At 33.6% G+C, this 15,673-nt stretch overlaps 1 protein-coding gene across 1 annotated transcript; it reads left to right on the plus strand.

The window, feature by feature from the left end:
* Positions 1-5,005: 5,005 nt before the first annotated feature.
* On the plus strand, positions 5,006-15,293 carry LOC130646238 (calcium-binding protein P-like). The gene is made up of 4 exons (XM_057452412.1): positions 5,006-5,132; positions 10,246-10,531; positions 13,423-13,575; positions 14,493-15,293. The coding sequence occupies exons 2-4, from the start codon at positions 10,268-10,270 to the stop codon at positions 14,640-14,642; spliced, it is 567 nt and encodes a 188-aa protein (XP_057308395.1). The 5' UTR covers positions 5,006-5,132; positions 10,246-10,267; the 3' UTR covers positions 14,643-15,293.
* The last annotated feature ends 380 nt before the right edge of the window (positions 15,294-15,673 follow it).

Here is a 15,673-nt window from a genome sequence, read left to right on the forward strand (position 1 = left end):
AAGACCTGCTTGCCAAAGATAACGTTGTAGACACCAGTGTGAAAGTTTCATTGAATTGTACATTTTTTGAATATCGGTATGAAACGCAATCAGATATCCTCTCCAACGCAAGAAAATTTCTAGTAGCTTTTACATATTATTTCTTCCCTTTGCGACGATGTCGTTTAGGGAGAAACCACTTGATGCATGGATCTATCGAACACAATGCGAAATGGTGTCGTAACAGATTAATCTTTCCAAACTGCTCTCCATGGGATAAATCTTTTTAAGGGATTGATAGAGAGCTGTTGCTGAGTTGATGGAGAATGATTTGTGACGTAATCGACAAATTGAAGATCATGTAATTTCTGTTCTGATTTTGATCATTTCTCCTCTATCCCTAGGATGATTCTGTAGACGCTTTAATTGTTGAATGTAAACACGAAGAGCGATATCTCTATTTGGTGCGAGATTGATGAGTGGATTGTTGATAAAAGGTAAGTTTGCAATTGTTATAGATTTGGTTGTATCAATAGTGACTGACCGATCTATCAGATCTTGTTTAATTCCTTCTTTGATGCTGACGGTTTCGTCTGAGTGATTATTGCATTTTAAACAATTACGACAATCGATGAATCTGAAGGTGATTTCTGAGCCGATTGATTCAAACTCATTGTGCAAATCGATGTGATACGATTGCTATTTGTACATTGTAGACGACTGATTTCTTGGCTCAGATGTGTGCTCATGAAGTTGGACATCATATTGAGTTGTGCCGTGGTGGAATCCAAGAAGTTTGAGATCGGATTGATATTATAGCCATAACTTCCATCAACGTTCTTAAAATGCGACTAGTAAATTGTCAGCCCAGATGGCAGTTGAAAGATGAACTTCGGGAAGTAAGGTAGATATCTGATGCCGATCATTAAATCAACTGAACCTTCGACGTGCAGTGGTAGTGATGGAAGTAGCTTTAAATTACCTCCACGCTGTTGGCAACTACTTCTGATCTCATTTTCAACTTGCAGTGGGTACATGGGGAATGTTGAATTGATGCTATCAAGACAAACGCCTGTCATGATTGCATCCCGACTGGTGATAATGGTAAAGCAATACTGTAGATACCATGATTTGATTTGGTTGTTGCACATCCAACGCCACTTATTGAAATTGGTTTCGAGCATATTTGAGTTGCTCTATCGCCGATTCGTTTTGCTGCATTAAATCTCAATAGGAAATTCGAACATCCAGTGTCGTAGAAGATCGTGAAGTTCTTTCGTTGAATCTCGACGGTTTGTAAGGTAAATTGCTTTGTCCGACGTATAATTCAAATGATTGGATTGATTTGATGCGAACGAGTGAAAGGAAAGATAGATGTTTTTTGAAAATTCAGGAAGATTTGGTATCTTGGTGATGCATCTTGATTTGTAGTGTTCTAAGAGATCCTTGTTTTCTTGTGATTCCTTGTGTTGGTTGCAAACAAGACATGTTTTGTGATTGTGTATTTGACATGTAAAGTCACGTTGGCAACGTCCTTCTTGATGCTTTCCATTGTCTTGACGCGCTCTTGGAAAGAGGTATTGGATGCAAAATCCCTTTGATCTTAATTCGTTGAATCGTTCTAACAGAGTCATCTCTACGAAGCGTGGACATGCGAAGTACCGGACGATTTTACTTCCACGTGGACCAGCTGTAGCAGTATGATTATTGCTTTAACAAATTTTGCAAGTCAGTTGATTTGCTGATGGGTCGGTGTTGCGATGATTATTAGTGTAATGACTGTATGCTCGACGACTGTTGGATTGATGGTGATTTTGGTTACGATCAATTGATTGTTTTGGAGATGCATTTTCTTGGATGAGAATATTCTGCTGGTAAACACGTTTCACCTTGTCGAGGAATGATATCAGCCTTTCCCATATTTCGTATTGTCAGCGATTTTCCGTAGCACAGGTATTCGTCAATACAATGCTCTTTGGCCAATTTTCTTAAGTCGTTTAACATATTGACTATTTTGCATAGATTGTTGACCATTTTCTCCGGATTGGTCGATTTGCCAACGTCCATTGATGTCAGCTGTTGCAGACGTTTCGACAGCATGATTTTTGGATTTTCGTACGCGTCTTTTAAGGGTTTCCAAATTGATTCGATGTCGGTCAAGCTCTTTACCAACGTTTAAGCTTGGTCATCAAAGAAGTTGATTTTAAGCAGATCAGGTAAAAAACGTTTTGAAGTCGATCGAAGATGTAGCTTCTCGAAAGGGGATCGAAAAGTGCAGTAGTCAATGTTGCTATCGTAGCCAATGAACTTCTCCAACTTGATGTTGAAAATTGATTGGTTGAATTGCTGGTCTTTTACCACTTCACGTGTGCAGATTTCGTCATTCAGCGTCTTCACAAAGTATCTCATGGTACCGACGAGTGATTTGTACTTCTCTCCAATACTTTTGATTTTGTCCGATTGATCTGTGACGGTGATAGGTGATTTTAAAATCGTTTTTGTAGTCATCTGCAACTTTATCGAGCTTTGTTGACAAAAGCGGCATATCAGAGCTCTATTTGATTAGCTCCCCATTGGTTGCATGATTTGGGTTACTTTGGAGATCTTCATCCAGCTTTTCGAGAGCTCTGCTTATGTTGTCGATGAGAAAGATGGTTGATCTGTGTCTTTGGGTGATCTCTTCTTGCTTAAGTTTGTCTTCGCGCAACCGTATTTTGCTTGTTTTATCTCTCGACAATTTGATATATACCTTGACGGTAGAAAGGGTGTTGTTTATGTCGTCTTGTATTTTCGTGTCGGTTTCGGTTGCATTTAAGATGATAAATTCCCTTCTAAGAGCTGAGCGAAGATCCTCCAGTTTTGTGATTGAAGGTTGAGATGGATAAGGATCTTCATGGATTAAATCCCTGATGTCCCCGATAAAGACGGCGACGTCGATCTTGATATCGTTATTTGATGGAGCTTTTAATTCATCCCCGAGAGTCATGTTGCCAAGTTGCTCCGACAAATTGCGTTATTTCACCAGTTGAATTGAATCTCTAGTAATTGATTCGTTGACTACGTCTCGACATACGTTAATTTGATCCGTTTGAATGTTAGGTAATTGATAAGAATGACTATTGTTTGTAAAGTAAATTTATGTTCAAATTAAATAAAATATTGCAAAACTTACGAAGATTATACAAAATTCAGATATACATTAATGAATAAATAAACGTACCGGATGCATGCTTACTTGAGAGTGTGCATCAACCAAACTAAGTGGCATTTGAAGTTAAACTTTTATTTCACGTGCTTCTTTTACCGCCACTCTTACCTGCAAAAAGCGCAGAACCAGCGATAAAACACCTTTGTTGATATAGCGACAAAGGTCTCACTATGTACATAGCGATGGAGGTCTTGCCATACTGATGTCAGCAGGAGAGATCCGTAAAATAAACAATAGATGAATTCACGTAATCTGAGGCAAGCATTAGATATTTAAGAGTGTTAGCATGCTCTAAAAATCTCGAGACAGAGCTGTGAGACAAAAATGGAGTGCACAGCTTTGTTTGATTAGCAAGCACTGGAGAAACAAGAATGCAATATGTCAAGTTATACCACGATGATAATGCGATACTGCATCTCACTCTATCAATATGCATTTTTTGAGGGGAATTGTCGTTGTTGTTGGTAAATCGCATTGCTTAATAAAGAAAGCTGTAGAAATTCCTTGGAAGGAAAACTGACTCATTTTTTGCTTTACCCTTATATAATCACAAATTTTCTTTATCAGTATTATGATGTGATGCGTTAAGGTACCTAATCCAAAGACCTGATCGTTTTAATTTTTTTTAAAAACGATATGGGTTGTTAATCGAGAAGTGCCAAATTGAGCATCAAATGTGTATCAGGATTGTTATTTTATAATTTGTTAGCTGCACATTTTTTTTAAGAACCGTGAAATTCGCTGGCAGTTTTTATTTTGCGACATATTTTTAGTCTATTTTGTTCTTATTTTGTCTTTAATAATATTAGAACTCCCGAGTTTAGCCTCATATTGTTCACATTTAAGGTTTTTTTAAAAAAATCTTTATTTGAAGTTAGGAAAATAGGTGTTTTTATTGTCAACGAAGCTCCATAATTGTATTCATAATCAATTGAGTCAATATGAGTATTTTTACGCAATAGTAATTATGAATAGTTTGAGAGAAAAGATTATTTGCATCCTCAATTATCGCTCTTCATGAGAAACTTTAGATTCGGATTGTCTTAAAAACAAGGCGTAGGTATTTTGTGAGCGTGCGCTTGGACAAACCCCTAATTTCACCCAAGTGACAAAAAGCAAATGGGTCTTTTTGGCTACAGCAGAAAATGCAGCTCAATAGAAACGACCCTTTAAGGTGTACCTATTTTCGTTAAAAAAATGAGGCTCATATTCTTATATAATTGAGCTTATAAAACAGTAAGCATGTAGAAAACTAAGCTTCTAGCTTCACTACTGTGCTGAGTTGCGTTAACTAATTGTAGCTCTAAATCTATGTCCATCAAGCTATAACGTTACTGGATATATCAGAATAATAAAGTAAAGAAGCCAAACAAATCTCCTAAAAAAATGTAAGAACTGAAAAATGGACACACGTACAATGTGTTTTTTAATTTAATTTTACGACAAATATGACAGGGTACCAGAATCAATTTTTTTCCAAAAGTTCCTGAATGCAACAGAACATGGCATGTTAATGAAAACTCGAAAAGTCATGAATAAACTTTGCATTGTATTTCGTCGACTGGATTTAAAAAGTGTGTTTCTTCCAGTAGATAAAGTCTCGTTTAACACCATTTTGACCATCTATTAATCACATTTCTTAGCAGCTGGTAAACACGTTTTTACCACGAATCTGAATTGCGCTGAAACCAAGACTTTTGTGACGTAAAAGAGCTCAAATTTCAATGTAATATTCATTGCTAGAATAAACACTTTTGAATCAATAATAACTGAGTACAAAGAGTTTTAAAAATTCATGACTCAGTACTTATGAACTAAGCCAATGCGGGAACAGAAGTGATTTTGAAAAAAGCTTTTCGAGTAAGAACACTGACATAAACGGCACTAATTTGAAGTTACCAATTTTGATATTGACTTTCAAGACAACACTCACTGTTGGTTATTCGTAAGCCTTATCTTTTATTTAAAATATAAAGAGCTGTGTGTGTGTGTCTGTTTTGAAAGTTATTTTAACATATTTTAAAAGTAGTGCAATAGTATTTGTATGTTTTATTATTTTCAACAGCAACATTTGTCGAGCAAAATAACAAATGTTTTATTATCAGGTCAGCTAAATGTTGTGAAAAGACAGAAGACATGACGTTTAACTAACTTTATCAAAAGTTTTTGTTTATGTGGAAACACGATTGCATGAAAGTAGACTGTCTTTTTATTTTCTTACAAACTAAATTGATCAAAGAATAAATAGAAATTTACTGTCCTTTTTTTCTCTAGTTAGTTATATTTTTAAAGAATTTAGAGTTAATACAAATCACTTCTTTAGGCTGAAGAAAACAATGCTGAAATTTTTTTAACACATCTATAAAATTTATGTCATTTAAGAGGAGAATCCTTTTAGAGCACAAACAATTATTAAACTATTCTTAACCATACTCTATGTTGAAATTTGTTTAAATATATTTTATTTTAACAAAATGCATGTTTAGACAATCTGTTAATATAATACTTCAAATTTTTTTTTACATTGCACAACGAAACACATGGAAAGTTTTTGTTGGTGTAAATATTTATCGTTCTTCTTAATTTTAATTTTAATCTTTCAACCTTTACTTTTAACGTAACTTAAAAAATACATACATATTATTGCCGATTACTTATTTGAATTCATTATTAAGTATAAGAACGTTTCGTAAACATAAGAAAAGCATTTACTGCAAATAGTGATATGTTTCTTTTATAAAAATCCGTCTAAAAAAGACTTCGGATCAAATATAAAAACATCTTTAGCACATTATTAACCTTAACAAAACAAGCAGAAGAAGACGATTGAAAAGGATATAAAGCCAGAAAAGTTCAAAACTGAAATTTTTCTTGTACCCTGTAAGTATATGCAAAATTAGCTCATCTTCATTACTCTGTATTTTTATTTGTTTCAGAAGGGCCAATAACTTACACAAGCGTATCCAAAGTTCACAAAAAAATTCAACATTTACAAACATTCTTTTAAAAAAGCGCCAAATAAGTGAGTGAGTTGTTAGTATCATTTTGTTGAAGTTTCTTTTACCTGGTAAGCTGTTTTTTTTGCAAATGAAAGATGAAAACACTAAAAATGATGCTTTTTGCTAAATAAACAGTTTTGTGCATATGTATGCATTATGAATGAATCGGCTTAACATTAAGTTTTATGCAATCTAGGCAGACCATCTAAAGCATGGGACGGAGGCTGGTCGGCTTTAAGATATTGGTTTTATAAGCCATACCGAACCAAACTCATTTAAAATGTTGTTAATTCGATTTGGCACGACACAGTCGATATAATAGGCTTAATGAAATCAACAAGAAAAATAAAAACAACAATAATCTAAGAAGTTTGTGTGTGTGAATTTTTGACAATTTATTTAACTAGTGTTCCCAGAATGTTTTTATTTAATAATAAGGAAACATATGCTCGGATTTATACTATGTTACATGTTTGTTAAAAAAAAGAAATGGCATTGTCCTAAAATATTTGTTTTCTAGTATTTTTAAAGTTACATTATTTTGTTCCTAATCTATAAAACCTTCAGACCACATTCTTGGTGTACTCTTAATATTTGGTAAAATCCCAACTACTAACTCAGAAAAAATCGTGACACAATGGTTATCCTGAAAATTGATATTGTTTGCTTACAAAACAGTAAAGTGTCAACGGGAACAGAAAAAGCATCATATGCTTAAATATGTAAATAAAAACTGTGAGTAAGAAATTCTTATCATTCCACTGGTCGAAGATAAGTTTACATTTACAGTGGTTTGAAGTAACGACAAATGTTTATTAATAGTAAGTTATACTAAGTAGTATTAGCAGTATTATTAGTAATATTTATTAGTTATTACTTGTATTAGTAATAGTTAGTAATAGTAAGGAATATTATAGTTCTCCACAAATTTAATTTCTTAGGGAATTAGCTGCTATATCTGCTTCTTTTGTTATTTCAATTTGTTTGTTTGTTTGTTTGTTTGTTTGTTTGTTTGTTTGTTTGTTTGTTTGTTTGTTTGTTTGTTTGTTTGTTTGTTTGTTTGTTTGTTTGTTTGTTTGTTTGTTTGTTTGTTTGTTTGTTTGTTTGTTTGTTGGTGCTATGAAGAGACTGTTGGATTTCGACTTTATTGACTTACACGAAAGTCCAGCTAATGGTGGAGGAAAAGTTTATGATCACTGAGGACAAAAACAACAACTTAAATCATCTTAAATATCATATCAATAATGGGTATCTAAATATAACTGAAAATGACAAAAAAATTGCCAACCTATATTGAACATCCATGATTTATTTATTCAACATGAGTGTTTAACTTGCCTTTAACTTAATCTGTACAATAAAATCAACTTAAACCTTTCTAACTAAAACTAGCTAGCTAGCTATATCCTTCGAAATTTTGAATAGAGCATATAAGTTTATTGTACACAGGGCCAGTATGAGCAACAACAGTGACTTTTAAATCTTTTTAGAGGTATTAATTACCTTTCTCTAAACTAATAACATGTTCCCTCGTCAAAACAAACTTTCGATTTACTGAAATTGAATATATTTTACAAGCAGTAGCTTATTTTACCGCCAAAAAGGATATTGCGAAAACGTTTTTCTTTCTTTAGAAAGTAACAAATTCATCATAAATAATTAATTATTCATAAACAGGTTATCGTCTAGACGTCTATGTGGTTCCAAAGTGTATATGATTTCTTGCACCTTTTCCTTTTGAGTGGTCCGTTTATTACAGGCCATTCTTTAGAAATTTTCGGGGATTAAGCTTATGGAATCGTTTCGTAGCCCCTTTAAGCATTCTTGACAATATATTGTAAGAGAAACCTCCTTGACACAACACTTTCATTCCATATATTGTTAAAAAGTTTAAATGACGGTGTTGTGACATCTGCTAAATATATATATATATATACAGGACGTATCTTTGTTTGAAATAAATACCCTGTGATGATGTACAAAAGCGAGTCTCTTTAACTTTTATTTTATTTTTTATTACTATTTTTTTTATCTGGTTCCCCAATTTTATTTGGTCTTTTTACATTTTTCTTATTTTATCTTTATCTTTACACGAAACTTTCATGTCCCTAGTATGAGTTAAATGAAAACATCAAAACCCGTATATAAAAAATTCGTGGTGAGCTTTCTATGGTTGTACTTACAAACAAAAACATATTTTACGAAATATGATACAACAAAGTACAAGGGTCATATACACAGCATGAGTGGAGTTTTTAACTTACAAATTGTAACTTGATTTGATTAAAAAAGCTTATTCTTACTCTGTGCGCAATTAAAATTTATCGTGATGGATTTTTAGTTAAAAAAAGTATGCGACGGTGTATAGCATAGAACGTGGCGCGGATGATAGCAATATCCCTTATTCAAATAATGACCCTACGTGATCTGATGGCGAAACTTTGTAATCTAAAAATGGCACTATGTTGTATACAAACTACAAGACAAAGTTAAACTAAATGAGGGATGATCGCATTATCAGTGTCATATTATTTTGCACATGGAATATATTTATAAAAAATGAACCTCAAGAAATATATTGCCACAAAGTTTCAAAATGTTGTTAGATAGCCAGCCATATGTATTGTATGTTTTTTTGTCCTGAAAAATGAAACTGAACAATTAATGTTACACAATGAAGTTTAGTGTACTTTCTAGGTTTTTTTTGTTTTGCTTTTTATGCAACATCGATATTATCTGTGTTTGTTTATTGTTAATACCAGAAAGTAAAATTTCAAATAAGCGCCCAGTTTCACAAGGTAGTTTTCGATTATAAGTCCCCTTCTATTAGGTGCGCGCTTACTCGAGGGGGGGGGGGGGGGGGGGCTTAATAATTGCTTGGCGCCTAATCGGATCATTACAATATGTGGCTTTACCCTTTTATCTCGGCGGCGAAGTTTAGTACATTTTTATCACACTGGATTCGAATCATTGTTATTGCTCATTTCACTGGATGAATCGATTCTCTACTATTTTCTCCCGTAAACGAAAAGCTGATGTTGTGTCTTCCTGATATAAAGTTAAGGGAAAAAAACCTTTGACTTTAGCGGTTTTTATTGAAATATGGCTTTTAATTAAGATGAGAAAGAAGCTGTTGTTGCTGAATTTTTTCAAGCAGAAATGAAGTAAAATAAACAAACTATTTTATTTGTTTCCCAATATCCTAAAGTTGTTGGGATTTATAAATCCCAACACCTTTAGGATGAATTGAAAGGACGCTGTGTTTTAAAGTTCTTATATTACAATACGTATTTTTTCTTTGTGTTTGTAGAGTTAGTTAGCCAGAATTTAGATACTTTATGCAAGGACATTTTTCTTTCCTCTTTTCAGCGAAATAAACAAACAAGCAAACAATTTACATTATGCGTATTTCGCAACGTAGCTAAGAATTTGTGTGTCGTATAATTTATTGCGCTTTAACTGGACAATGTTGTATTAACATATAATCTTCCAACTTCTTGAAAAATATAAAGTTTATGTTTTTTATTTTATTTTTTCACATGCGCTATCAAAAAAGCAAAACTCATACTTAATTTTGCTTTCTTTCTGGGTATTCTTTTCAAATAAGTTCTCACGCGCTGAGGAAATCCACTTGTGAAAAGAAACCCGGAGTAATCAGAATGTTTATAGAGATGGAATGTTTGATAAAATTTTAAAGCATGCAGAAAGTTTGACGACCTACACAGGCCATTTTTTCCTCTATTGACACACTGTGTTCTAATTAGTTTGAACTTGTTTGAATTTTATCCCGCCCTACTCAAATACAAGATTTTACGAGCATCCAAGTGCTGGAAACGCAGCTAATTACTTTTTTATTAATATCTGGATCGGTATTATATCGACATATTATTTGCAGGAACGCGTGGACTGAAATGTTTTTTCTTTTTAAGATGCGGTGGTATTTTTTGTTTGTTTGTTTTTTTTAATTTAAATTCCCTGAGTTATGTCTTTGTATGTTTACAGCATGGAAATTAGTTTGTATTAAATAAACCAATCTACAACTGTAATTTTATCTTTTAGAATAATAAAAGTAGTATTTAAAATGGAGTCAAAGGAGCCACTTCCACCCAGCTATGCAGACTCACAAAATCAGCCACAGTATCCCCCGACACAAGCAGAGTATCCTCCAGCACAAGGGCAGTATCCTCCAGCTCAAGGACAGTACCCCCCTATGCAGGGTAACTACCCACCTCCTCAAGGACAGTATCCGCCACAACAGCCACCCCCAGGAGCTTACCCAGAGAAGCAAGGACAATATCCACCACAACAACCAGGAGGATATTACCCACCACCAACAATGATGCAGGTGAGATTTGCATATATTTTTCATGACCTAATTGATGCTCTTCCTTAAATCACATTTTGTTTTGATAATAACGTAATCAGGTTCTTTTTGATTTACTTAAAATTATGGCATTAAAAAGTGTTATTTGGCTACGATGTTTAATACAGTTGCACAAGGTAAGGTGAAATTCCTAAAAATACAATATATTTCAGAAATTATTCAAAAGTTGGAGGAATATATCAGATATTAATTATAGATCTCAAAAGGAAAAAAGCGCACATCTTAATTGGGAAAGAAGCAGTACTAAAACTTCCTAGTAATTCGACATTTTCAGTTTAGTAATTTTTAAAATTTATTTTGCATTTTATCACACAACGATTTGGTAGTGACTGCAAATGAAACGTTTTAAAAGAAACAAGAAGCCCTGGGGGCTCTAAGAATTTCCGCTCGCTGCCAAAATATTTGATGACAACCTGCTAATTACAACAAACGCAAACAAAACGAAACGTGTCATAATAAACTCACATTTTAAAAGAAATTGCTAACAAAAAAATACAGCCTATCATTTATGGTTGAAAACGGCATTTAGTTGACAAAAAATCAAAATTTTGATGTGACCATCATTTTCAGCATACTTTTTTTATTAACTGTGCCAATTTTTGTCGAAAATAAAGTAGTTTTAATTTTTGGACCAATTTTGGCCTAAAATGACATTTAAGGTGGCAAAAAATCAAAATTTTGATCTCACCACCATGTTCAGCATACTTTATTTGTTTACTGTGCCAAGTTTTGTTGAAAATAAAGTAGTTTTAATTTTTGGACCAATTTTGGCCTAAAATGACATTTAAGGTGGCAAAAAACCAAAATTTTGATGCCACCATCATGTTCAGCATACTTTTTTATTAACTGTGCCAAATTTTGTCAAAAATAAAGTAGTTTTAATTTTTGGACCAATTTTGGCATAAAATGACATTTAGGTGACAAAAACCAAAATTATGTCACCATTATGTTCAGCATACTTTTTTTGTTAACTGTGCCAAATTTTGTCAAAAACGAATACCAATTTTGGCCTGAAACGTCATTTAGATGACTTCCCAGTACTTCGGGAGCTTGGGTACGTTTAAATCTGTGACGTTGCAATTGACCATTTGGGACAGGGTTAGTTAGTTAGTTAGTCAGTTATCTATCCTCCTCTCAGAGAAACGTGAAATCCCAGGGTCGATTTTTTCTCAAAAAATGCTCCGAAAGAAAAAAACGACGGTTTTAAAGAATTTCCTACGCCTTCGGGCGCGGAAATTCAATAAATTAAATCAATTAAATCATTTCCCAGATATTCAAATTACGTTATTTCATCACGTGTTTTGTTTCAGCAAATTAATAATGTAAACATAAGGTTTTAAAGTAACTATTTTAACCAAGCAATTACACTTCCTATGCCTTAATCTGATATTCTAATCAAATGTCTCATTATGTGTTTACTCTAGCCAAATAAAAATGTAAACTAACTTTTTGTAAACACTTCTCTATAATAACAATAGCCGAACTCTGTCTGTTTGTGCGCAAAAGGGTTACCGATATTCCTTTGACCTTTCCGATTTTTTAGAAAGGTTTACCTGTACACGACAGCGTCACGACTAATTTGTGAACTTTCTTGAGAATTTATTTCTGAAAATAAAAGATTTTGACCCACTGTTGTAAGAGGATGTGGTAGCAGCAGGTTGAAATTTATGAATTTTTTTTTTTTTGAGCTAAAGTTTTTTTTTGGAAAATTATGCCTCACCCACAACACTAAAAGGTGTGTTCTCTTTACCCGATTTACGACATACTTTATGCTTGTATTAAAGCGCTCCGCTTAAGGTGGTTTTCAACACCAGGACACAAAATTAATTGTGTCTTACTCCGACGAGTCTATTTAACAAAAACCGTATTCTGTTTGTTCAAATTGCTCGTAGTTTCATTCCAGGTCGCCTTGCAGTGTAAATACATTGCTGACGGATGACCCAGTGGATGTTCTACTGGTCTCTATATTAATAACACCCGTATTTTGTCCGGCTTTCCGCAAAAAAACGTCGTGCTACAGAAACAAGAAATGCGACATTTACAGGACGGGCAACCCTGTGAATTTAGTTAATAATGACTAGTCTTAATTCAAATTTGCGTTTGTGAGTCCAAGTTGAAGCTGAGAGTAGCGACGGGTGAATAGCCGTGAATTTTTACACTCTTACCACTAGTGAAATAGAAATAAAGGATTTAAAATAGTTTTTTCTTGAAACATTTCCAGTGAAAGTAACAGATGCCCAACCAAAATAATCCATCAATTTTGCTAGGTGGTAAAAATGTTATCTGATTAAAATTTTAAACTGACAAAATAAATACTGACGGACTGTATATGCTCTGACAGGGTAACAACAGGTTGTAACTTTGCTCTTATCTCAGCTAAAGTCGCGGGAAAGTTATATTTTTGAAAATACATTATGTCGCTTAAATGTATCCCTAGCCTACTTTCTATAATAATCTGTAGTAATGTATAAAGGACGGGTGAAGTCGTGGATTTATCTGCGAACCACCGACTAGTCTACATAATGATAGTCTTCATTTGTCCGTGAACTAATTAAAAAACCGGGGGATTTGTAATCAGAAACGTCATTAAAATTGCACCTATAATTGTTGTAATAATCCCCGTCCAAGAAAATTTAAATACTTTATGTAAACAAGCGGGCATAATGCTTGAAACAACAATGCTGGAAATATAATCTCTCTAATACTTTTTTATGATAAATTAACAATTTATAAACCTGAGCATTAAGAGTAACAACGCTAAATGTTATAAATATTGAACTGCACTTAAAAATATCAGGTATATTTAAATCTTTTTCCGTTATTTTTTTAACATACTTATAATTTTTGTTTAGAATACCAATAACACCACTGTCGTAACTGTCCAAGCGCAACCAGCTCCACAAGTTCACTGCGTGGCTGTTGACAATCATTCTGGTTTAGCTTGGTTCTCCTGTCTGTGTTGTTGCTGGCCGATTGGTATTGCTGCTATTGTTAAATCGAACGAGGTGAGCAGACTTTTCCCTCTCATAAGTTGTCTTACCTTATTGGTACATCTGCGCTTTCGCATAAAAACAGTTTGTTACTGCGCGAAACAGTTTACACTAAAACCAGTATTATATTACTGTGTTCTTGTTATATGAGGGAAAAGTTAAACATAACACATGCGAAACACGTTTATATCTCTATTGCGCAAAAATTAATACGTGTGAAAATCTTCAGATGATTTAAACAACATCCGCTGAAACACAATATGTTGATGATTTGTAACAAAGATTACCAAGAAAATAGTTTGTGCACGTCGCGGCAGCTTACAAATTTAAATGTTTAAAAAAAAATAAACTGCAGCGACGTAAATACAACTAATATTTAAAGCCACACATTGCGTCAAAACTAATACTCTTTAGACGAGTGATTCTCTTTAGGTACTTTTTAAAGATAAAACCAATACTCAAATCATTTATCTTTATTTGTACTATTATACCTGTATGTAATCGTATGCCTATTAAAAGTTATAAAGATAGGGCTATACAAAGAGGCTGCGGACACTTCACTACATACTTCCACCTATGTCCCTCACTCTCCCACAGGTATAATAGTGATAAGTCATATTGTGTCTTGTTATTTGATTTATTGTTAGGTGCTGGTGTGACATAAATATCAAAATCGTCAAATGGAATCGAAATATTTCTACTTTTGTAAATTACTTATCAAAAACTTATTTAAAACAAAGTTAATTCTAAATATCCGTAAGAGGTGCCATTATTCCGCCTCTTGGTTGCAACAAAAACAAAGGTGATAATAGCCAACAATATATCAGCGAATACCTTTGAACAAAATGAAACCAATGGAGGGTGTTAATGACCTGCACTACCTCCGCAGCTATTAGAGAGAACTGTGAGAATTATGCTTTATTATATTTTAGGTTAACAACGCCATAGCAGCAGGAGACTTCGTTCGAGCCCAGCGAGCGTCGGCAGATGCACGGAAATACGCTATTATTGCCATCATAATTGGTTTAATTGCTGTCCCTACGATTATTGTCATAAACGTTTTGCGTGCGTCAAGTGCATAATAATCAAATTGAGCATGAATCTGAAACTTCAAACAGGATTAATTTCTTTTTTAGCTACCGATATTCACAAAGAAAATGTCTGCGCGTCAAAACAAAAGCAGATATAAGTTTTCTAGCATTAGGCGCACAAGCAACTAATATTTGTCTCGCATTTCTGTTTCTTTTTAATAGATAACTTTTTTAAATAATTAAATATGTCGTCTTAAAATTTGCAAAATCAAACACCTTATCTCTTTAATAATAGCCGTCGTCTGTCTGTCTGTCTGTGTGTACGCGAAAGCCATGTCCTGTAACGGAAACACGAAATTTTTAAAATGCGCACCAATACCAAATGCGATATACATCGGTCCCCTTTGTTGCAACGGGTTGATTTATAGGACGGGCGACCCCGTGGATTTTTCCACGGGCTAACGACTATTATAGGATATTAACATTTCACTTAATCAACGCAGTTTTGAATTTCGCGTGTTTATTAAATGGTCGTTCATTTCAATTAATGTAGTCTTAATTAACACGAGTAATTAAGGATGCATTAATTAAGTTACATGGTAAATAAATTTACGTTAATTTTTTGAAATTTAATAATATTTTCACATTAGAGTCGTTATTATTGTAGCTGACAAATGCGCATAAGAAAGTAGATTTAAAATATTTTTGTACTGTCTTGTTCTTCCATACATTTTATTTTTTTCATTGTTAACCCTTTCAGTACAGTGAGGTCGCGTACTTTCAAAAATTTAACAATTTGCTTTGCAAGTTTCGCTGCGTAACCTTGATTCGCAATCAAGATGACTCGTCCGGCGTGTCACGGATACTGAATCAATAAACTGCAGCTATGTCTGTGGCGTATATACTGCAAACAAGATATACGCTTATCTATGGAGCTGTGGGACTGGCTGTTATGAATATGATTAAAGTATGTTGGGTCTTAGAGATTAATGAATGTATAAACAAAAAAACCGACACCTACCTGTAAAATGATAGCTAATAAGGATTCTATTAGTTGCCAAAGAGAGAAACTTAATCATCCA

The sequence above is a fragment of the Hydractinia symbiolongicarpus genome, chromosome 5 (genome assembly GCF_029227915.1).
Source record: "Hydractinia symbiolongicarpus strain clone_291-10 chromosome 5, HSymV2.1, whole genome shotgun sequence".
Classification (NCBI taxonomy): Eukaryota; Metazoa; Cnidaria; class Hydrozoa; order Anthoathecata; family Hydractiniidae; genus Hydractinia; species Hydractinia symbiolongicarpus.

What these genes read in the sequence shown, in the direction of transcription:
- LOC130646238 (XM_057452412.1), top strand. Translation starts at nt 10,268, where the DNA reads ATGGAGTCAAAGGAGCCACTTCCACCCAGCTATGCAGACTCACAAAAT. An exon ending in CACCACCAACAATGATGCAG is followed by an intron (nt 10,532 to 13,422) that starts GTGAGATTTGCA and finishes ATTTTTGTTTAG; the next exon opens with AATACCAATAACACCACTGT. An exon ending in CTATTGTTAAATCGAACGAG is followed by an intron (nt 13,576 to 14,492) that starts GTGAGCAGACTT and finishes ATTATATTTTAG; the next exon opens with GTTAACAACGCCATAGCAGC.